This window comes from Salvelinus sp. IW2-2015, linkage group LG4q.1:29 (genome assembly GCF_002910315.2).
Source record: "Salvelinus sp. IW2-2015 linkage group LG4q.1:29, ASM291031v2, whole genome shotgun sequence".
Taxonomy (NCBI): Eukaryota; Metazoa; Chordata; class Actinopteri; order Salmoniformes; family Salmonidae; genus Salvelinus; species Salvelinus sp. IW2-2015.
Window position 1 is genome coordinate 6,492,858 of NC_036842.1, and position 24,857 is coordinate 6,517,714.

At 40.7% G+C, this 24,857-nt stretch overlaps 1 protein-coding gene and 2 long non-coding RNA genes across 3 annotated transcripts in view; 1 reads left to right on the plus strand and 2 right to left on the minus strand.

The window, feature by feature from the left end:
* Positions 1-15,954, plus strand: part of LOC111961312 (procathepsin L-like) — a 49,520-nt gene extending 33,566 nt beyond the window's left edge. Inside the window, exons 2-7 of the mRNA XM_023983484.2 lie at positions 12,740-12,862; positions 13,466-13,618; positions 13,871-14,095; positions 14,367-14,535; positions 14,786-14,903; positions 15,138-15,954. Of these exons, the coding sequence (XP_023839252.1) occupies positions 12,740-12,862; positions 13,466-13,618; positions 13,871-14,095; positions 14,367-14,535; positions 14,786-14,903; positions 15,138-15,237 (888 nt within the window). The 3' untranslated portion in view covers positions 15,238-15,954. The remainder of the gene's footprint in view (positions 1-12,739; positions 12,863-13,465; positions 13,619-13,870; positions 14,096-14,366; positions 14,536-14,785; positions 14,904-15,137) is intronic.
* Positions 1-24,857, minus strand: part of LOC139025634 (uncharacterized) — a 226,818-nt gene that overhangs the window by 153,090 nt on the left and 48,871 nt on the right. The gene's annotated exons all lie outside the window — the stretch shown is intronic.
* LOC139025630 (uncharacterized) lies at positions 15,416-16,775 on the minus strand. Its single transcript, XR_011477233.1, has 2 exons — positions 16,712-16,775; positions 15,416-15,582 (listed from the first exon to the last, which is right to left on the minus strand). It is a non-coding gene; the product is annotated as an uncharacterized lncRNA (long non-coding RNA).

Here is a 24,857-nt window from a genome sequence, read left to right on the forward strand (position 1 = left end):
CCGGGACAGACGCCACAGACTATAGGAGCGTGCTCCTTGCCACTGGGATATCACGAAGCCGGTTTCATTGACAAGCATTGAAACTCTGGTCCGTAGTGGCAAACATCATCATCCTGATACAGAGAAGAACAATGGGCCATTATTAGTAAAAACACATATTCCAAATATTCAAACAAGTCAGTCATTCTTGCGGGAGACAAATCCACTGTAATGGAAGTGGAACGCAACTTATTTTTCAAAGTTTGAGATTGTAAGTCATTCCTAGTTCTACAGCGAAATGCATGATCTTGCGACCAGCTAAAAGAACAGGGCCTTACTTTAATAAATGCATCTTCATACAGCCATTACATTTTGAATTCAGACTAACAGAACACAGGCCTTACCTTCCCACATTAGGGGTAGGACGCCTCTGTGTCCAGGCCACCAAACGTGTTCCTTCACATACTGGAAGGCCAGGTTCATGGAGCCTCCATTAAGCCCCTCGTTGCCCTGGAGTTTGGAGCAGTCCATCAGGTTCTGTCTCACTCAGAGCACACCAGATTGCCAGTTCTTCCTGAATTCCTTGGCCCTCTTGTGGCCCGGTGGAAACTGAAACGCCCAGCAAGACCACATGCGTCCCTGTGGGGAAGATGGTAAACATCTTGTTACTTTTTCATGTCAGAACACCACTAGACATGTGGGCATATTACACCAGTAATAAATAAATACAAAATATATCTTTGCAATTTGCCACTTCTGTATTACTGTAAATTACAATCATGGTAAAAGCACGGTAAACAGGCACGCAAAACAACCAGACAGTTTCTCTGGAAGTAAAACCTTATTTAGTGACACAGCAGTGTGTGGATGAGTCATGAACCATGAGTGATCACCAGTCTCACCTGCGTTTTCTTGATGGAGTGACCGATATAGGCCTTCTCTCTCCAGTCCACAGCTCAGGCGGCTGCAGGTAATTGGGTTCATGACAGAGAGTCCTTGCACTGTCCTCTCAGTTGTCTGGCTTGTAGCCGTTCATGAAGCCTGCCCAAAACTCTTCGTTGGTCTAGGAGAGAAGAGTTCAGAATCAGTTGAAAAGTAATGTCTTTCCCGGCCAGTGTGTTGTTAATTTACCATCTGAATGGGAAATCTAACTGTTTCAAAAGTTGTGCACCTAGCAATAAATCATGTGTGCAATCTTTAAAAGTACTATGAGTAAAATTTCAATTCCCTTCTCAGGATACTATTCCATTCCTGCTGATAGTTGAAGAAACCTAACACTGCGAGTCTGAACACATTCCTCTTTCATTGTCACGCTGACACTTGCCTGTGAAATATTTCATACTGTATGTGCTTCAGCAAATTTATGGCCTATGCACAACAAAAAGATCCAGCTACAGCACACACACAGTATGGGAAAGAGCTTGCTGAAGAAGTACCTCCTGCTCCACAGTAAAATGTTCAGGCACGAACAGAACTTTGACAGAAGCTCAGACTTGGACAGGAGTCCTGCAGGGTTCCTGTGATATAAAATATAACATGTACAGGCACCTAGAATCAGCGCCGCAACCCATTTCATCCATGTCAAGCACTGCCTCAGCAAGGTTGATTCTTCTTTTACCATGTCACAAATGGTCATGCCCCAGACGGTAGGAGTGTTGTTCCCAAGAGTGTTCCAGGTTGCATCTCAATCTTCTTCAGTTCTTCTCCCAAAACCATCCTTCCTCCAGCCCTCCTCGCTTCTGTAAACAATGAGGAAAAAACAGTGAGAAAATATACAACTGTCCAGGAACTTATGGCCCAACCCAATCCATGCAATAATGATTAACTGCATAGGTTAATTACATCTACATGTATGCACCAATTGATACAATTTGAGCCCCTTGTTGAGAGCAGTGGAGATGGTGGAGGAGTCATAGGAGGACATGCTCATTGTACTGGGCTGTAATGGAAACTGCAGTCAAACGTGGTTTCCAAATTCGACCCAATTCCTCCAGCCTTACTAGATCTTAAACCATCCCAACTCAACCTTTGGACTACGAGGTTCCAAATTGGCCCCACTGTTGCTTAAACCACAGAGTTCTTCTTCCGTTCCCAGGCCAGTTGCCCTCCACTAGAGTAAATGCGCTACAGCACTCATCAGGACCCCACCAGACAGCTTCTGTCAAACAGCTGTAAGGGGGGTGGGGGGGGGGGGGGGGGGGGGGGGGGGGGGGGGGGGGGGGGGGGTCATTGGCGGCCCGTCCGGGCAGGGTGGGGGGGGGGGGGTGTGTGGCGTCGGCACCTGCTCTCCTTCTGGCCTGGCCGCTCGGCAGGCCCGGGACAGTGGGGGGAACGCATAGCCGCCCCGCCAAAGCTCGGGGGGGGGGGGGGGGGGGGGGGGGAGGCACGGGGGGGGGGGGGGGGCTGGGAGAGAGAGAGAGAGAGAGAGCAGAAGCTCAGTCAGCCTTGTATTTTCAGTGTAAGAGCAAATGTTGAAATTTGTATCCTTTGAACAATGCAGATCTTCAACGTTATATACATACATCAAAAAGTCTGGGCAGCCTCCTACTGGAGTTTCTACAGCTATCCATTTGGTCTCCCATCCAGTGTTTTCAAAACTCTGAACATGTCACTGACTACTACCAATGTGGTATCGTCGTGAAATGATTGAGAAATCCTCAATGTTAATTTTTTTAATTTAAATTTAATTAAAAAATTAATAATAATAATTCGGCTTTAGTTAGAAGTCATTACAAGGGTTAGCTTTTAACAGAAGACAATGACATTTAACCATCCTTTATAAGGTCAATCAATGTAATTATTTATTGCCAATAAATCACTGTAGAGTCATCAGCAGCCTATTGTTTAATTCAACCTATGGTCACAAACACGTCTCCTTGCACTTCACCATTCTTTTGTGAAGTGGAATTCATCATAATGATTTAATCTGAGCCTCAATAAACTGCATGCTGTCCCAACGACATGTCACTGAACTACTACCAATATGGTATAAGTGTGAATGATTTGAGAAATCTCAATTTAATTATTTAAAAATAAAATGTAATTTATAAGAATGCTTTTTAACCTGTTAGTATCAAGTCATTACAGAAGTCATTACAAAAAACTCTTAAACTACCTTCCGCTCGACACAAGAAAACAAAAAATAAAACATATGGAACTTAGGATACTACACTACCGAGTATTCCAAATTAAATTAAATTGATATTCAATTATTTTATCTAATATCAGAGAATATCGCAGAAATGTTGGTAACAACCGGCACGAAAAACACAACATCAGAAACGCGTAGGACTAATGTTGTCTTTCTGTAATCAATTTCAAATCAAAGAGAAATGCCCCTGGTTAAATGTCAGTACCAAGACCTAACACCTGTACAAAAACACATAACAGAAAAGCCGTACTTACTTTGTCCCGTCATTTGCCAGTTTTGCAGGTGATGATTTCTGCTGCTGTTGTTGTGTAGTCAGTGTTACTAGACACGACACTTTATACAGCCAGCTATATGTCGTATAATGGAGGGGGGGGGGGGGGGGGCTCTTGTGATTGGCTGAAAGGGGACCGTATATCACACTGCCGGGCCCGCCTGAAGAATAATTTAAAGATCTCATGTTCCGCCCCCGTGTAAATAGCCCAGCATGTATTGCCTGCCCACGTGACCGTTTTCCATTCAACTCCCTAAGATGGAAACAGTCAAATTTTGTGAGTAAACAATCTTCTCAGTGAGAGTTTGTTAGATTACGGAGAAACAAAAGGGTAAAAATGCATAACATTGTAAATTGAATCAGTTTCCCTTAAAAAAAAATCATCTTCCGGTTTTACTTTGTAACAGTCTCTCATCATTGCTGGGCGCGAGAGATAGCGAGCATGGCACGCTGGATGCCATACAGCAATGCCAAAAAATTCCCAGAAAAAAATTGCAAAAACATGTTCATTAAACAGTAATGACATGAATTTGGAGAAAGGTTACTTAATAATAGTCTAAGTACCTGAACTGAGTGGCCAACAACAAACGCCATACTTTTCCTGCTCTGGAAGATACAGCAGCTTTCAGTTTTTGTTCAAACCAATGTCCTAATATAATAGATTCAAATAATAGCCTGTAAGTTGAGAGAATGCAAAAATTAACCTACATTATCTAGTTCAAATTGAAGATTATCTTGCATTCTTTTTGTGGGTAACCTGCTGTGTAAGAAAGTTCTTGATGGGCTTGTAAAACAATTTATTTGTGTAAAATCATTCCAATTTCATTTGAAAGGTGGTCTTGCAAAGCCTGCCAGTGTTTTCTACCTCTTCGCACATTTCTCTTTTGTTTTTTCTATTTTAAAAAACATTCATAATATATTGTTTTGCATTTTTTTTTAGGCTCCAACAGAATAACTACAACACATTTAATCTAACTATTTAAATTATTTAAACCCACTTGAATCAAAACCCACAGAAAACCCACAATCAATTACATTGTTTCTAAGAAATACCTATTGTGTACATGTCACTTTTTCCTTGTCAGCGTTAGGAAAACTGCCTGTCAACCACCATACAACACACAGGCAAAAGGGGATGGAGGGATTCTCTTCTTTGTGCAGCTGCTGAATTCTATTTGGGTCTACTGATAGGGCACACACACACACACACACACACCACACACACAGAGACACCCTGTAGATTATGGTGGTTACGTTAAAAGTATTCCTTGATTCAGTTTGTCCGTGATGTGTACGCAGAGGAACTTAAAACTTACTACCCTCTCCACTACTGTCCCGTCGATGTGGATAGGTGGGTGCTCCCTCTGCTGTTTCCTGAAGTTCACGATCATCTCCTTTGTTTTGTTGACGTTGAGTGTGAGGTTATTTTCCTGACACCACACTCCGAGGGCCCTCACCTCCTCCCTGTAGGCCGCCTCGTCGTTGTTGGTAATCAAGCCTACCACTGTAGTGTCGTCTGCAAACTTGATGATTGAGTTGGAGGCGTGCATGGCCACGCAGTCGTGGGTGAACAGGGAGTACAGGAGAGGGCTCAGAACGCACCCTTGTGGGGCCCCAGTGTTGAGAATCAGCGGGGTGGAGATGTTGTTACCTACCCTCACCATCTGGGGGCGGCCCGTCAGGAAGTCCAGTACCCAGTTTCACTGGGCGGGGTCGAGACCCGGGGTCTCGAGCTTGATGGCGAGTTTGGAGGGTACTGTGTTGTTAATTACTGAGCTGTAGTCGATGAACAGCATTCTCACATAGGTATTCCTCTTGTCCAGATGGGTTAGGGCAGTGTGCAGTGTGATTGTGATTGCGTCATCTGTGGACCTATTGGGGCGGTAAGCAAATTGGAGTGGGTCTAGAGTGTCGGGTAGGGTGGAGGTGATATGGTCCTTGACTAGTCTCTCAAAGCACTTCATGATGACGGAAGTGAGTGCTACGGGGTGGTAGTCGTTTAGCTCAGTTACCTTAGCTTTCTGGGAACAGGAACAATGGTGGCCCTCTTTGAAGCATGTGGGAACAGCAGACTGGGATAAGGATTGATTGAATATGTCCATAAACACACCAGCCAGCTGGTCTGCGCATGCTCTGTGGACACGGCTGGGGATGCCGTCTGGGCCTGCAGCCTTGCGAGGGTTAACACGTTTAAATGTTTTACTCACGTCGGCTGCAGTGAAGGAGAGTCCGCAGGTTTTGGTAGCGGGCCGTGTCAGTGGCACTGTATTGTCCTCAAAGCCAGCAAAGAAGTTGTTTAGTCTGTCTGGGAGCAAGACATCCTGGTCCGCGACGGGGCTGGTTTTCTTTTTGTAATCCGTGATTGATTGTAGACCCTGCCACATACCTCTCGTGTCTGAGCCGTTGAACTGCGACTCTACTTTGTCTCTATACTGACGCTTAGCTTGTTTGATTGCCTTGCGGAGGGAATAGCTACACTGTTTGTATTCAGTCATGTTTCCGGTCACCTTGCCCTGATTAAAAGCAGCGGTTCGCGCTTTCAGTTTTGTGCGAATGCTGCCATCAATCCACGGTTTCTGGTTTGGGAATGTTTTAATAGTTTCTGTGGGTACGACATCACCGATGCTTTTGCTAATAAACTCGCTCACCGAATCAGCGTGTTCGACAATGTTGTTGTTTGACGCAATGCGGAAGATATCCCAGTCCACGTGATCGAAGCAATCTTGAAGCGTGGAATCAGATTAGTCGGACCAGCGTTGAACAGACCTGAGCGCGGGAGCTTCCTGTTTTAGTTTCTGTCTATAGGCTGGAAGCAACAAAATGGAGTCGTGGTCAACTTTTCCAAAAGGAGTATGTCTCTCTGGAATGCTTCGCTTGCTCGGATTTCATCTACCTTGTTGTCAAGAGACTGGACATTGGCGAGGAGTATGCTCGGGATTATGCACGATGTGCCCGTCTCAGGAGCCTGACCAGAAGACCGCTTTGTCTGCTCCTTTTACGGCGTCGTTGTTTTGGTTCGCCAGCTGGGATCCGATCCATTGTCCTGGGTGGTGGGCAAAACAGAGGATCCGCTTCGGGAAAGTCGTATTCCTGGTCGTAATGTTGGTGAGTTGACGTTGCTCTTATATCCAATAGTTACTCCCGACTGTATGTAATAAAACCTAGGATTACCTGGGTTACCAATGTAAGAAAAAACACGTCAAAAAACAAAATTCTGCATAGTTTCCTAGGAACGCGAAGCGAGGCGGCCATCTCTGTCGGCGCCGGAACATGTTTGGCTCATGTCAGTTATGTCATTATAGGTTATGCAACTGTTTATAAAAAAATCTGCATATTATTAAAGTGGTGAAATTATTGTCCCTCACAATGAAATCAGGAAGGGGACTGTTGATCGGTCTTCGTCTGCCTGGCCGTCCTTCCTTCTTTCTGTTAGTCACATGCAATATCTCAGTAATCACTGGCCTGATTTTGATGAAACTTGGATGAATGATGCGTCTTGCCATAGAGATCCGACATTTACAAAATTACATTGACTGGCCCAAGGCGGGAGCTATGGTAATTAACTGAAATTTGTGAGTCACACCATAGAAGAAGAGGCAAAGCGAGAGGGATAACCAAAATCTGTCTTCTCCAGCAGGTGGCGATTTTTCTTTGGCACATGAAAGAGAGTACAGGGAGTGGAATAGCTAAAGAGACTGATACCCAGGCTTACTGCCTTCCATTTTTTATGGGGGGGGCATGTTTTCTTTGCCTTGTTTTATTGAGCTTTTATTTGTGTTACCCTTTTTATTTACTTGGGGCCCGGCTCCAACACGAGTTAAGCGTGCATAAATGGAACTTACCTTTTAATGCACTTTCCTCTTGAACCTTGACCTGAAGCATGAGAATAGCAGGTTATTCACACTATTAATTCGGCTGGAGATCTAAGAAATGAATGTGTGGCGGAGGTGTGTCTACAGATACGCCCTATTCTGACCTTGGCTTAATTTCCTGATAATTCCACCACCTTTACGTGCGAGGAAACCATGAATAAGGTCAAACGAACCTGTCGGTTCCAAGTGGGAAATTTTATTTTTTCCGATAGAAACAACATCATTCTCTAAGCACTGTAATTTACAACTTTATAAGAGCTCTTGATAAGAGCTAGGTAAATGAGTTATCCATTTGGATAAGGGAATTGTAAATATAAATGACACTTGTTTTAGATCTATTTTACCTTATAATCACTGGAGACAAATGTGAGAACAGTCATATGGCAGCAAACTGAAGCRGATCAACACATCAACTTTCCCACAGTAAAGTTTATGAAATGATGTGCCAATATGCAGAATGTATATTGTATAGCCTTTTAACTTTCAGGAATGGGCACTCTCGAATGTCTTAATTATAGGCTACCCGACTTTCTGTGTTTCCTATTTCTATCATGTTAAATATTAGCCACTATCAGTATCGACCATCAGTAGGCCTAATGAACACACATATTCAACTGACATTTTACTGTTAGTTCCCTTCAGTTGGTATAGAGTCAGTCTCGTCCAAAACTGAGTTTTGTGAGACTTATGGTCGTGACTGCATCACAATGTAAATGAAGGTTGGATTTGTTTCAACCCTGCCCACATGCCCACAGCTGGCAGCACACAAGTAATCATCAATTCAGAATAGGGCAGTGGTGGTCATGAAATTATTGTCATGTACAGATCTGTTGCATCAGCCTCATTGCTTTTGAAGTGTTTTTTGATGCGAGTGGTTGTATTAATTTGGGTTTTGAATTTTTCGTTCTCACACGGAAGGACAAGTTGACCAATAGAATAGGTCAACTTTGTACTATGGGGGTTAGTAGATTGACATAGGCTAGTGCTTTTGCTGTTTGTTAGGCCAACTCATCTTGTTGGCTGACGAAAAGTAAATGTGGACAGTTTTTCTAACATCTTCAATATGCACCTTGGAAACTCGATAAGAAGGACCCAATCAGTTGAGTCCCCGATGTGCCTGTCAGATATCTGTGAGAAGAATCTGATCACGTGAGAAGAATCTGATCACGTGAGAAGCATTGGTTAATACGAATTTAGATATCTGACAGTTTTGTGAGTGAGAGGTGCTTTGGAACATGCAACTGGGAGAAGGGAATTATACATGTTATATTCAGCCCAAGGGCACTACGGCATGGGTTTCTTTAGGGGGCATTATGGCCACACTAGGAGGATGCCGCCAGGAAATTCGAGGCATTATCAAGTGCTTGTCAAATTGTGAATGAGAGACTGATGAAGTGTGTGCAGCCTGTACACAAAACAAAGCAGAGCGCATGCTTTTTTCAAATCATCATTAGTCGCATCATGCGGCCTTAGAATGTATAAAAAATCTAAACATATAGCCCAACGTTTGTATCACAACTACAGTTTCAGAAATTACTCTAAATTAAGCATATAGGAGGACCTGTTTCTTTGTTAACCACTCAACACAGAATAGCCACACTCCCTGAGAAATTGTTTGGAGAGACATCCTTCCTATTTTATTCAGCTATGTTCAATTGCATTCTTCATGCTATAAAATAATGCCACAGAATTCTAAGCAAATCTTGTCTGCTAAGTGAACTAGTGTAGCTCACAGCCATTTGGCATAGCCAGATCAGGGACTAACATAAGGACAACTCAGAGTATGCTATTCCGTTCTTCTGAAATAGACTACATTTTCTTCATATCATGTTTCTTTAGACCTGTCTAAAATAAATTATGGATTTATTGTGGGCAACATTACATGGATTTTTTCGACTTTTTAAAATGTATATGTTCCAAAGGTCTGCATCAGTGTCTTTTAGGCTATGCGTGGAAGCCAGGAGATGCTAAATGTTTTTATGTTAATTACATTGTCAATTACCGTGAGACTGTAAATGTAAATGTCATATTTCAGTTTTTTTATTTGTAATGCATTTACAAACATTTCTCTAAAGCTGTTTTTGCTTTGTCATTATCGGGTATTGTGTGTAGATTGATGAGGAAAAAATATGATTTAATCAATTTCAGAATAAGTGTCACGTTCTGACCATAGTTCCTTTTTTATGTCTTTATTTTGGTTTGGTCAGGGCGTGAGTTGGGGTGGACATTCTATGTTGTTTTTCTATGTTTTCCATTTCTGTGTTTGGCCTGGTATGGTTCTCAATCAGAGGCAGCTGTCGATCGTTGTCTCTGATTGAGAATCATACTTAGATAGCCTATTTTCCCCATTTTGGTTGTGGGTGATTTTTTTCTGTTTTGTGCGTATTCCTTACAGAACTGTTTCGTTTTTGTTCTCGCTCTTTATTATTTTTGTCATTTCAGTGTTCAGGTTATTTTGTTTATTAAAATGAACACTTACCACGCTGCACCTTGGTCCTCTTCTCCTTCACCAGATGAAAGCCGCTACAATAAGGCTGTAACGCAACAAAATGAGGAAAAAGTTAAGGGGTCTGAATACTTTCCAAATGCACTGTTTTCAACTCTGTATTCAACTCTATGGTCATGACTGTTACATTACCTGCAGTACACTTAATGTCTGACAGGTGGAGTAAGTGCATCTGTTTCTGTTAGATTGTAATCAGTGTCAGCAAAAGTTTGAAGTTACACGGATACATTACTGCATTGTTATCAAARCATACYTCTTAGTATGATCGATCAATACTAGGAAATCTTAAACAAACCTCATTAGTTATTCAATACCCATCCATTCATTGATTTCCCTGTAGTGTTTTTGTAGACACGCCAATACCAATTAAGGAATAATTTTACTAGCCACATATCTACAGGGTGTGTGTGTGTGTGTGTGTGTGTGTGTGTGTGTGTGTGTGTCCTATCAGTAACCACAGATTCAGCAGCTGCCCAAGAAGAGAATCCCTCCCCTTCTTCCTGTGTGAATGTTTGGTTGACAGCCAGTATTTCCTAAAGCTGACAAGGCAAAAGTGACATTACACAATTGTTTAGAAACAATGTATTGATTAGTGGGTTTTCTGTGGGTTTTGATTCAGTGGGTTTAAAATGTATTATCAATGTTTAAATAGAAAACAAAAGGAGAATGTGCAGAAGAGGTAGAAAAACACTGACAGGCTTGTAAGACACCAAATGAAATTGGAATTATTATTTACACAAATAAATGATTTACAAGCCCATCAGAACTTTCTTGACACAACAGGTTACCATACAATAATTAATTAGTATCTAAAGAATGCAGATAATCTTATTTGAGCTAGATAAATGTAGGTTAATTTGTTCATTCTCTCAACTTCAGGCTATTATTTGAATCTATTATATTAGGACATGGTTGAACAAAAACTGAAGCTGCTGTATGCTTCACAAGAGCAGGAAAATGTATGGCGTTTGTTGTTGGCCACTCAGTTTCAGGTACTAGACTTTATTAAGTAACCTTTCTTCCCAAATTCATGTCATTACTGTTTAATGAACATGTTTTGCATTTTTTTCTGGAATTTTTTGGCATTGCTGTATGGCATCAGCGTGCCATGCTCTCATCTCCTCGGCGCCAGCACATGATGAGAGAACTGTTACAAAGTAACGGAAGATGATTTTTAAGGGAAACTGATTCAATGTCAATGTATTTTTACCCTTTGTTTCCGTAATCTAACAACTCCCTGAAAGATGTTTACTCAATTTGATGTTTCATCTTATGAGTTGATGAAACGGTCAGGGCAGGAATCACATGCTGGCTATTTACACCGGGCGGACATGAGATCTTTAAATTATCTTTCACGGGCCGGCAGTGTGATATACGGTCCCCTTTCAGCCAATCACAAGCCCCCCCCCCCCCCCCCCCATTATACGACATATAGCTGGCTGTATAAAGTGTCGTGTCTAGTACACTGACTACACAACACAGCAGCAGAAATCATCACCCTGCAACTGCAAAATTGACGGGAAAAAGTAAGTACGGCTTTCGTTATGTTGTTTGTACAGAGTGTTAGGTTCTTGGTTATGGACATTTACCAGGGGCATTTTCTTTGATTTGATTGATACAGAAAGACAACATTAGTCTACCGTTTCTGATGTTGTTTTTTCTGCCGGCTGTTACCAACATTTCCTCGATATTTCTGGATATATCAAATAATTATTATCAATTTATTTAATTTGGAATACGGTAGTGTAGTTCCTAGTTCCATATGTTATTTTTGTTTCTTGTGTCGAGCGGAAGGTAGTTTAGAAGTTTTTTGTAATGACTTTGTAATGACTTGATACTAACAGCGTTAAAGACATTTTTATAAATACATTTTATTTTTAATAATTAAATTGAGATTTCTCAAATCATTCACACGATACCAATTGGTAGTAGTCAGTGACATGTCGTTGGAAAGCATGCAGTTTATTAGGCTAGATTAAATCAATTATGATGAATTCACTTCACAGAATGGTGAAAGTGCAAGGTGACGTGTTTGTGACCCTAGGTTGAATTAAACAATAGCTGCTGATGACTTACAGTATTAATTGGCATAAATATTACAATTGATGACTTTAAAGGATGGTTAAATGTCATTGTCTCTGTTAAGCTACCCTTTGTAATGACTTCAACTAAAGCCGAATTATTATTATTATTTTTTAATTAAATTTAAATTAAAAAATTACATTGAGATTTCTCAATCATTCACACGATACCACATTGGTAGTAGTCAGTGACATGTCAAGAAGTTTAAAACACTGGATGGGAGACCAAATGGATAGCTGTAGATAACTCTCCAGTAGGATGCCCAGACTTTTTGATGTATGTATATAACGTTGAAGATCTGCATTGTTCAAAGGTACAAATTCAACATTTGCTCTTACACTGAAAATACAAGGCTGACTGAGCTCTGCTCTCTCTCTCTCTCTCTCCACAGCTGTTTGACCATGATGTCCCACTTGGCAGTGTGGTTGCTCTGTATGATGCTGTGTTGCGGCCCCTATGTTTGACTCTCAGTTGGAGGGCACTGGCACTTTGGAAGAACTGGCACAGCAGACACAGAGGGGGTTTAAGCAAGTGTGAGAGCACACCTCAAGGTAACCCTAGAACGCCCAAAGAGTGAGGCTGGTGGGATGAGCTATAGGAGGATGGCTCATTGTAAAGGCTGGAATGGAATTATTGAATGGTATCAAGCATTGGAAACACGTTTGACTCAGTTCCATTACAGCCAGTACAATGAGCCTGTCCTCCTATGACTCCTCCCACCATCCTCCACTGCTCCAACAAGGGCTCAAATTGATCAATTGGTGCATACATGTAGCTGTAAATTACACCTAATGCAGTATATCATTAATTGCATGGATTGTGCCCATAGTTCCTGGGCCAGTGTATATTTTCTCACTGTTTTTCACTCATTGTTACAGAGCGAGGAGGGCTGGAGGAGGATGGTTTGGGAGAAGAACCTGAAGAAGATTGAGATGCACAACCTGGAACACTCTATGGGAAAACACTCCTACCGTCTGGGCATGAACCACTTTGGTGACATGGTAAGAAGAATCACCTTGCTGAGCAGTGCTTGACATGGATGAAATGGGTGCCAGTACTCATTTTGGGGGCCTGTACTGTATATATTTATATCCAGGAACCCTGCAGGACTTTTGAGCTAATATTCTATGAGGTGCAGGGACTCAAGCAGTAGAACTTTTGAGGTGCCGCTATCAGTTCCAGTGAGCTTCTGTCCAAGTCTGTTGCTGAGACATTTTACTGTGGAGCAGGAGGTACTTCTCAGCAGCTCTTTCCCATACTGTGTGTGTGCTATAGCTGGATCTTTTTGTTGTCATGCCATAGATTTGCTGAAGCACATACAGTATGAAATATTTCACAGGCACAGGTGTCAGCGTTGACAATGAAAGCAGGAATGTATTCAGACTCGCAGGTTAGGTTTCTTCAACTATCAAGCAGGAATGGAATAGTTATCCTGAGAAGGGAATTGAAATTTACTCATAGTCTTTTAAAGATGCACACAGGATTTATGGCTAAGTGCAGAACTTTTAAAACAGTTAGATTTCCCATTCAGATGGTAAATTACAAACCACATCTGGCCAGGGAAGACATTACGTTTCAACGTGTTCTGACTTCTTCCTCCCTAGACCAATGAAGAGTTTGGGCAGCTCATGAACGGCTACAAGCAGACAACTGAGAGGAAGTACAAGGGCTCTCTGTTCATGGAACCCAGTTACCTGCAGGCCCCTGAAGCTGTGGACTGGAGAGAGAAGGGCTACGTCACTCCCATCAAGAACCAGGTGAGACCTGAATCACTCATGAGTCATGACTCATATCCACACACTGCTGTGTCACTAAATAAGGTTTTACTTCCAGAGAACTGTCTGGCTTGTTTGCGTGCTGTTTACCATGATTGTAATTCACAGTATACTGAAGATAAGGTGGCAAATTGCATATATATATATACATTTTATTACTGGTGTAATATGCACATGTCAGTGTGTTCTGACATGAAAAAGTAACAAGATGTTTAATAATCTTTACCACCTCAGCGCTCATGTGGGTCTTGCTGGGCGTTCAGTTCCACCGGGGCCATAGAGGGCCAGCTATTCAGGAAGACTGGCAATCTGGTGTCTCTGAGTGAACAGAACCTGATGGACTGCTCCAGATTCCAGGGCAACGATGGCTGTAATGGAGGTCTCGAGGACCGGGCGTTCCAGTATGTAAAGGACAACGGTGGCCTGGACACAGAGGCGTCCTACCCCTATGTGGGCAAGGTAAGGCCCTGTGTTCTATTAGTCTGAATTCAAATGTAATGGCGTATGAAGATGCGTTTATTAAAAGTAAGGCCCTGTTCTTTTAGCCTGGTCCCAGATCATGCAGTTTTTGCTGTCGATCTGGAATGACTTACAACTTCAACTTTGAAAAATAAGTTAGTTTCCACTTCATTACAGTGGGATTTGTCTCCAAGAATGACTGACTTGTTTGAATATTTGGAAAATGTTGTTTTTTACTAATAATGGCCATTGTTCTTCTCTGGTAACTCAGGATGATGATGTTTGCCACTACCGACCAGAGTTCAATGCTGTCAATGAAACCGGCTTCGTGGATATCCCCAGTGGCAAGGAGCACACTCTGATGAGTGCTGTGGCGTCTGTCGGTCCCATCTCTGTCGCCATCGATGCCAGCCACAACTCCTTCCAGTTCTACCAGTCTGGTGAGTAGCAGTTAGCGGTGCAACTTAAATTGTGTAACATTATTTGCAAGGATTGGATTCCCTACCTACTATTTTTGAGTAGCAGTGATCTGTACTGGTCTACTGTCCTGTACACCGTTTACAAATGGTGTTGTCTTTGAAGTAAATTGTGACCAATATTTCTATGCTTTGCTAACTAACAGGTGGTTTTACATACTGAGGTACACCCAGCATCTTAGCCCACTAATTTAACTATGTCCTTTTCCTGTAGGGATCTACTATGAGAAGAAGTGCAGCAGTGAGGAGCTCGACCATGGAGTTCTGGTGGTGGGATATGGTTTTGAAGGAGAGGATGTAGATGGCAAGAAATTCTGGATTGTCAAGAACAGGTACAGTACATAGTATCTTCCTAGGATGTTTTTTGTTTGTTACGTCACCACTACGGGATTGGTTGATTTCCTCATCGGGGAATATGCATCTCTACATTGCCTTTATTTGAATACAGTGTTGGTGTTGTCCTGATACTATGGTCTAAGTCATACATTTCTCTAAAGCAGCAGTAAATCTCTATAATTTCCTRCTRACYAGAACTGTGGSACTAACATGTTTTGTCTYTTCCTCAGCTGGACYGAGAAATGGGGAGACAAAGGCTACATCTACATGGCCAAAGACAGGAAGAACCACTGTGGCATCGCCACGKCAGCCAKYTACCCACTGGTCTAGTGTTCTGTAAGTTCTCGAACACTAGACCCAGAGTTTTAGTTTTAGAGATGTTTGACGAACGTTCTGAAAAAAGGGCCATGACGACTGCAGTGCTGCCTTAACAAAGTCTGTGCGAGAGAAACCTGCTGCATGGGTTTTAAAGAAACACTGTTTTAGGGAAATTATGAAATTCTACCTATTTTGTTTTATACYTGATTTTATGTGTGTCGGTGCGATAGTAGTGTGTGTATAGTTCTATTTGAGTTAAGCATTCCGTTTATTTGTAACTTTACTTGATGAGACCAGCTAGACTACATTCTCTAGCACATAACATGTCCGTTTGTGCTTACTGTTTGTGTTTAAACCCTGTTTGTAAGACACAGGATATATTCCTGAGGTACAGTTGATATAGTCTATTTTTAACTGGAGCGTTCTGTGTGGAGCTGAGAGCAACAACCACTGAATGATAAGACATTGAGGAAGACTAGAGCTCTGAAATGACTGAGTTTGTTTCTGAAAGTGACAAAAAAGAGAACGGTACACCTGGGTTTGTTTCCTCCACTTCTGTTTATCTGCAGCTAGTGTTTGAGTGAAGGCATTGAATGGTAATGCCTAGACAAGAGCCTAGTGACGTAGAGACTGATATGCCTCAGGTGGTGAGAGGAGTTGTATAACATTTCTAACACACATGTAGATGAGTTCAAATTGTGTTTAATAATAATAAACTACATTCATCAATCTGACTCCATTATCATGTGACTAACGGCTATAGATGATAATGTATACTGGTGAATCTAGCCAGCTTGTGAGTCTACACATTTCTAAGATAACTGATTATTAAGAAGTTTATGCGCTGTCTATAGCACCATAGTCCCAGCTTTAATTTATCTAGTTGATCTTAGACCAAGATGTAAAGTACCTATGCGTAATCTAATGTTTATAGTGTACATAACATTTACCGTTAGACTTCAACATCAAATATGAGCACAACTGTAGTCTCAATTTTAAAGTAATCTGACGTGTTACAGTTTAACAGTAAGCATACTATCATCAAATGGTGCTTCACAGTAGTAGTCATAACAGCTTAGAAAATACACCCCTATGACATAAAATGTACACCAAAAGATCGGTTTACCAATGACTCCACTAATTTATAAGCTTATATTCAATCAAAGAATGGCTCTGTAAAACGGGGACTGCATTTACTCAATTCAACTAACAGGATGTATTACAACAATTGACACAAACGATTACAGTGTAGGCTACATGCAACACATGATACTTTTACGGAATAATTCAGAGTAAATGACTACATCCAATAGGCAAAGACTTACAGTGCCTTCAGAAGGTATTCACACCCTTGTTTTTAAAAAACATTTTGTTGTGTTACAGCCTGAATTTAAAATGAATTAAATTGAGATGTCTTGAGTCAATAAGTATTCAACCCTTTATTATGGCAAGCTGTCCGTTTGTGCTTACTGTTTGTGTTTACAACCCTGTTGTAGACACAGGATATATTCCTGAGGTACAGTTGATATAGTCTATTTTTAACTGGAGCGTTCTGTGTGGAGCTGAGAGCAACAACCACTGAATGATAAGACATTGAGAAGACTAGAGCTCTGAAATGACTGAGTTTGTTTATAAAGTTTAGGAGTCACAAGTTGCATGGACTCACTATGTGTGCAATAATAGTGTTTAACATGATTTTTGAATGACCACCTCATCTCTCATACAACTATTTACTAGTTCCCTCAGTCGAGCAGTGAATTTCAAACACAGATTCACCACAAAGACCAGGGAGGTTTTCAGAGCTAAACACAGACACAATCCTTGAGGAAACCACTGGTAGACAAATTCACCTTTCAGCAGGACAATAATCTATAACACAAGGCCAAATATACACTGGAGTTGCTTACCAACACGACATTGAACGTTCCTGACAGTGCTGGAAATTGTAGTCCGCCAGATCAAAGGCAGTAGGGATGACCAGGGATGTTCTCTTGATGATTGCGTTATTTGACCTTTTTCCTGTCCTGCTAAGCATTCAAATGTAATGAGTACTTATTGGGTGTCAGGGTAAATGTATGGAATAAAAAGTAAGTTGTCAAATATATAAATGGTAAAGTACAGATACCCTCCAAAACAGTACTTAAGTAGTACTTTAAAGAAGTTTTACACACCTGATTTCTATTCCATTAATTATGTTCCTTAATGGGACATGCGTAATTTAATTAATGGAATAGAAATCAGGTGTGTAATAATGAAGACAAAACCAAACGAAAATGAAACATGGATCGGTGGCGACTAGAAAACCGGTGACGTCNAGGTGTGTAATAATGAAGACAAAACCAAACGAAAATGAAACATGGATCGGTGGCGACTAGAAAACCGGTGACGTCTACCGCCGAATGCCACCAACTTCGGCGGAAGTCGTGACACAAATGAGCGAATTCACTTCCCTTTTTTACCAAATTCAAGAGGAAACTCACCCATAACCTGAATTAACACGTTGGTAGTGAAAACAAAAGGTAGGAACAACACACCCAGATTCTAATCTAATCAACTCAACATTTTTAATTTCCACATGTAGGAAGCTTTTATGTTTTGTGTTTTACAATAATCTATATTGGAGTAGGTGAGTCAGAGACAATAAGCCTATCATTGTCATACATCTAATTGGCCTATTGCTCAACGACAGGAGACAGCCTGCCCCAGCCTACCCACTTAATTAGCAATCAAGTTCAAAAAAGTAAGTTGAATCAGCAGGTCGAACTCGGATACGGAGAGTGGGATGGATAAACAAAAGGCAAGATCAAGTGATGCACAAAAACAGGCTTCAGAATGTAGAGGAACATTTTACAGTGTCTGTGCTCAACGCTACCTTGACATTACAACCACACAACTCAAACGCCGGTTCACCAGAATGAATGAAATCGCAAACCGCTTTCTTTGTTTGAGCCGTCAAGAACTGTTATCCGCTAAAGATGATAATCTGTTTGCATCTGCCAGTTTATTGGCTAACCAGTATCCAGACGACTTGTACCCAGAGCTTCCTATACAGTTAATATCTTTCCATAACGTGTTGATGCTGGAAATGAAGGAGAATACGAGATGTTCAGTTAAAGATCTTGCAGAACTGCTGTATTTGAAGCACCAATCCCTTCTGCCCAGTTTCCCTGATGTTGCTACTGCAATCCAGATATGTTTAACCATCCCTGCAACTGTCAGTTCTGCAGAGAGATCGTTTTCTAAACTAAAACTCATAAAGAACTACCTCAGAAGCACATCGTCTCAGGAAAGACTGTCTGGGTTGTCAATACTCAGTACAGAAAACAATTGGGCCCGCAACCTGGACCTACAAGCTGTGGTGAAAACATTTGCACACAAAACTGCAAGGCGATGCATTCTGATACTGTAGCAATAGGCCTCTAAATTGAAAAAAAATTGAGAGAAGCACAGACCCAGAGAGATACTTTTTTCTAAAATAAGGAAATACTGAAAGAGAAACAGACTTATAAATACTCTTCAGGATCCGCCAACTTTTTTCAATTTTCACCTAAAATGACATACCCAAATCGAACTGCCTGTAGCTCAGGCCCTGAAGCAAGGATATGCATATTCTTGGTACCATTTGAAAGGAAACACTTTGAAGTATGTGGAAATGTGAAAGGCATGTAGGAGAATATAACACAATAGATCTGGTAAAAGATAATACAAAGACAAAACCAACCGTTCTTTTGTATTTTTTTTGTACCATCATCTTTGAAATGCAAGAGAAAGGCCATAATGTATTACTACAGCCCAGCTGAAATTTAAATTTTGGCCCCTACATGGCAGCAGTGTATGTGCAACATTTTAGACTGATCCAATGAACCATTGCATTTCTGTTCAACATTTTGTAAGAAGACTGCCCAAATGTGCCTAATTTGTTTATTAATAACTTTCATGTTCAAAAATGTGCACTCTCCTCAAACAATTGCATGGTATTCTTTCACTGTAATAGCTACTGTAAATTGGACAGTGCAGTTAGATTAACAAGAATGTAAGCTTTCTGCCAATATCAGATATGTCTATGTCCTGGGATTTTTTTTTTGTTACTTACAACCTCATGCTAATCACATTAGCCTACGTTAGCTTAACGGTCCCGTGGACGAGAAACCGATCCCAAAGATGATTTATTTTAATAGAGAGAATCAGGAAGAAGGACTTCGGATATCAGGAGTCTTTCAAGTTGGATTTAATTATACTGAACAAAAAATGTAAATGCAACATTCAACAATTTCATTGATTTTACTGAATAACAGTTCATATGAGGAAATCAGTCAATTGAAATAAATAAATTAGGCCCTAATCTATGGATTTCACATGACTAGGAATACAGATATGCATCTGTTGGTCACAGATACCTTAAAAAAATGTGCCTCACAATGGGCCTCAGGATCTCATCACAGTGTTTTTGTGCATTCAAATTGCCATGGATAAAATGCAATTGTGTTCGTTGTCCGTAGCTTATGTCTGCCCATACCATCAGAGTAAATACAGACTAATATATTGACAAAAGTCCCCTTGTCCGAGAGAGATTTACAAGGTTATCAAAACGTCACGCTATATAAGCCTACATGAAACACAGCCCTTATTTGAAGTGTTTCTAAAATCCTCTATGGGAAAATTGGTGGAAAAACAATGGGAACCATTTCCCTGTTTGACCGCTAGGTTTTATGGGTATTATGACTCATACTGTGGTGCTCTGTTTGTGTAGGCTATTAGCCAGACAAAACCATCTGAGTTCAACATTAAAGAGTGGCTTAATGTATCTTCAAGCTAATTACATTTTTCCTTATTTTTAGGCTATTTGATGTGTAATTTGAAAGTACTAAATGACACAGGCCTATCGATAGTAACCCACGTAGCACAGACGTCAATTCACTATTCCACTTTGGGTCAATGTAATTTCATTGAAATGACGTGGAAACAATGTTGATTCCACCAGTGTGTGCCCAATGCAGTGGCGATCCATCATTCAGGGCAGGTGGGTTTTGAGACCCACATTTTTAGCATAAAAATTATTAAATGGATGAATGTTTAATGGTAAGCCTATTTGGTCATTATTTTCTTATGCTTTTCTACTTTCTTTTTGCCTAACAATTCACAAATCTAAACACAGTGTCGCAATGCTGGACTGCTGCTTGGAGGCAATAATGTAATTACTTGTTCAGTAACCTAATTAAAGTTGGAAAATCAAACATTGCAGATTATAAAATTAATTTTCAATAAACCGCAATCTAATCAGCAACCAATTATTATTTTTATTTTTTTATATAATGTATATATACTGTATTGTTGACTGTATTTTTGTTTATTCCATGTGTAACTCTGTGTTGTTGAATGTGTCGAACTGCTTTGCTTTATCTTGGCCAGGTCGCAGTTGTAAATGAGAACTTGTTCTCAACTAGCCTACCTGGTTAAATAAAGGTGAAAAAAATATATATATATACAACTGTCCTGTATAGCCTACCTGAGCTTACATGACATGAGCCGTCTTCGCGCTCTGTAACGAGCTTGGATAGACAATTGTGGTGCATAAAACCAGTCTATTATTGCCAAATAATACAGTCAGTCCACCCTCAAAACGCTAGCTTACTAGGGATTGTTGCATTACACAGTGTAGACACCCACTGGGGCATTTTAGTATGTAAATCTTGGTGAAGAAAAATGTTAAAATAAACAAGTGATGCATGCCAGCAATGCCACTACACAACACAACACTAAACAATACATTAATTGCACTATAGCGGTGAGAAACGATGCCCACAAACTGCTAGGGCCTACAAAAGCTATCCCAACAGCGGAGTCCCAACAGCAGTCCCAACACCTTATCACTGCTACACCTGGCTATCAGCGGAACCTTTTCTGGCAGCGAAACAGTTAATTCAGCCTCATTTACTGCCTTTTTAAAGAACATAGCTTATATGGCTGACTTGTTTAATTAAACAAATGTAGTTTCTACCTACGGACAATTGAGATGTACAAACTATGGCATAAGGGAACGACGAGCAGATAAGAAGCAATCCGTATTTTTGATTAAGACATTAATGAGCWAGCTAGGACGAACGTTGTCAATATAACTATTTGTTCAGCACTTTTGAAATGTTCAGCCACAGAATTCGGAACATGGGCCGTTCTTACAGTGTTATCCCTGTACACCAAGTCAGAACCATAGGATAAATAAAGGGGGCATATAAGCAGACAATATTCTCTTACAATATTCAATGATAACATTTCTCTAAAACAGGCTATAGGCTACATGTGCACTACCAAGTCAAAACAGTAGGCTAAGTTATGAGGGGGAAAGGGACCAAATTATTAGGGTGAGGCACATGGGCTACTAACAGCTTACTACACAATATACACTTAGTATTACTTTCTTAGCTCCAGTATGCATATCTCCCTGGAATATTACATAATGTACGCAGCAGCATACAAAACATTTTTGGACTCACCTTGTTGTGCTGTACTCACTTGAACAGGAAGGTAGCACAGCAGTCCTTCTTGTGGGCAAATTTTGTCATGAAACTTTGTCATAAAAGTCTGGCATTGTCTGGATTTATGGTGCTTTCAAGACAACTGGGAACTCGGGGAAAAAAACAAGGTTGAATAATGACGTCAGTGACCTTCAAGTCGGAGCTCTAGAAAGAGGCCTGAGTTTCCGACTTGGAATTCCGAGTTAGATGAGCGTTCAAAACGTATTTTTTCAGTCTGAGCTATTTTTTTTCCCAGAGTTCCCAGTTGCCTTGAACTCACTGAAGTCTGAGATTTCCCAGATCCGAGTTCCAGTTGTTTTGAATGCAGCAGAAGTCATGATGGATTGACAGCACGGACAATGTATTCAACCTTTTCTGGCCCATGGTGTTGCGTGTGAATGTTTATCCTTTTAAACTTGGACAAGAGACCCTTAAATCCAGACTTGAACCACACACCCTCTCCATCGAATAGCAGGCATGGCAAGCAAAATAGTGATTGCTTTGCAATGCTTGCAGTTAGTCACTGATTATTTCTAAACCACTCAATGTGGAATTGGCAATTTCCAACTTATTGTGTAATGTTTATGTCCAATGGCCGATGAGCACCGATACATTTTATCTATAATTTCTATTCATATGACAATGATTGAAAAGGATTTGCCAGTAGATTGTCGACGTGATTCGTAAAGATGACTGCTTGTCTAGCTTGCTAGCTAAGATTTTGAAAGTACGATGTTGACATGATCAGTATTTGAATACTGTCATCATCACACATTTGTGATACATGCTGATGACTACTGGAGGCATTGTCCAGACAGGCCTACTTTCTGCTGGGTCAGTGCTATCCGGTATCCTTGGGACGTATCCCAAGACGTCCAGGATAGAGTGGACCCTTTCTGCTGGTCTGGCTTTTCAAAAGCATTGTGACTCCTCTTTGCTTGTCACAGGATATTGCTTCTGCTATTTCAGCTTCAAACACATAGAGATCCTATTAAATTACTATTCAAATTCCTAATTCTATGTTCAAACATATCAATCAGATATCTAATAATCACACTACAGAGAACACAAGAGAGCACACGCTGTTTTGAAAGCTGTCTTTCTGCTCTTTTACCGTGTCATGGTTCCCCTTCACTGATTATTGAGGTTTTCTTGTTTTACTTTCCCAGACTCAGGGCTGTACAGCCCCGTCACCTAGGCCCCAGGATGATGCAGTTTGGCTTGGGTCAGATGAAGCTTGTAGCATATTGTGTGACGTGTGTGTTATATTGTGTAATCTAGAATCATGTGTCAAGCCTTGTCATGGCAAGCGACTTCCACTTTTAGTTTTAGTCAAATTCACTTATTTTTCTATTTTGGGCATTGGTCAGCTTAGCTAAAATATGGTTATAATGTGCAACGTAGAGAAATTATGCACAACTATAAACAAATGAACATGATTGACAATAACATATTGTACATAGCTTTGGCATGTGGGTTACCAAAGTACTCTACTAAATATTTTTTCTTTGGCACCCATGTCAAATGAGTATTGGATAACACTTCCTTTTAAGGGGTCCTTATTACAGTGTAACTACACTGTAATTACACTGTACCAAGCATTGTAGTTAACTGTAACAACTCATAGTTACAATGTAATAGCAACATGTACCTGGTAGTAATTGCGGTATCTAATTACAGAAGTGTAACAACAAATGCTTGTTATAAATGGGCAGGTTTCCACTAAATTCACCAACTTAGTGCGTCTCTTCTTCTCAGCTGCATCCGATGTTGTTGCTAGCACTTGCCCCCAAAATAAAGCGTACCATCTGGGTTAACTTGGTTGAGCTTACGAAAACAGATCTAAAACGATTGTCATCCCTGACGAGGAATAAGACACTATTTTCAAAGCGTAGTACATATCATGTAAAGTACAATGTAATTTCGAGTTGTTATTCAGGATTTAGCTAGTTAAAATGACGTGCAACACTTAGTAATTACATTGTACACATATTACACGTACTCTGTAGTGTACTAGTGAGTTTATTCTCCCACTTGGATTTCCAGAAGCTTTAAATTGAGGGACAGGTTGTCAGGATGGGTAATGTACTATATAAGTAGCAAGTGCTCCTCAAGATACACTTAATGATAACTAGCTAAATCCTGTGTAACACCTAGTAATTACAATGTACTTATGCACATCTGTACATCTGTGATGTACTGGTGTGTTTATTTCTCACTTGGATGGCGCTTTCAGAAGCTGACGATTAGATCATCAGGATGTGTAACATACTTCGTAGGTACACTATAATTACAAGTAAGTACCCTTCAATATACACTTCATTTTACCTAGTTAAATCCTGTGTAACACATAGGCTGATTTACACAGGCATCCCAATTCTGATCTTTTTTTCACTAATTGTTCTTTCGACCTATCAGATCAGCTCTCAAAAATATCTGATGTGATTGGTCAAGAGACCAAATAGTGGAAAAAATATCTGAATTGGGCTGCCTGTGTAAATGCAGCCTTTGCAATTTTACTTATGCAGATAATACATGTACTCTGTGGTGTGCAAGTGTGTTCATTCTCCCATTTGGATCTCGCTTCCAGAAGCTTTAAATTGAGGGCTAGGTTGAAAGAACACATTCATCAAATCAAATCAAACTTTATTTGTCACCTGCGCCTAATACAACATGTGTAGACCTTACTGTGAAATGCTTACTTACAAGCCCTTAACCAACAGTGCAGATCAAGAAAGAATTAAGAAAATATTTTAAATAACAATAACAAGGCTATATACTGTCACGAATCCCGCTTCCTGAGTCTGTTTTTGCCTGTGTTCTGTCCTGGAGTGTTTTTCCGGTGTCCTGGAACGCACCCTGTCTGGTTGCCGGGCGACGTAGCTAGTTGGGAGATCTCTGATTACCCGCACCTGTATCCCATCAGCTATCTGCACACCTGGTCCTGATCATCACCCCTCCACTTCATAAGCTCTGACCTGACATCCATTCCCTGCCGGATCGTTAGCCATGAACAGTATGTTGTGCCAGCGTATCAGCCTCCAGTTTGATAGAGTTTGTTTTGTTGTTTTGTACGTCTTGCTTGCCTTGAACTTACCTCCGTTTTTTCTGTCTACAGTC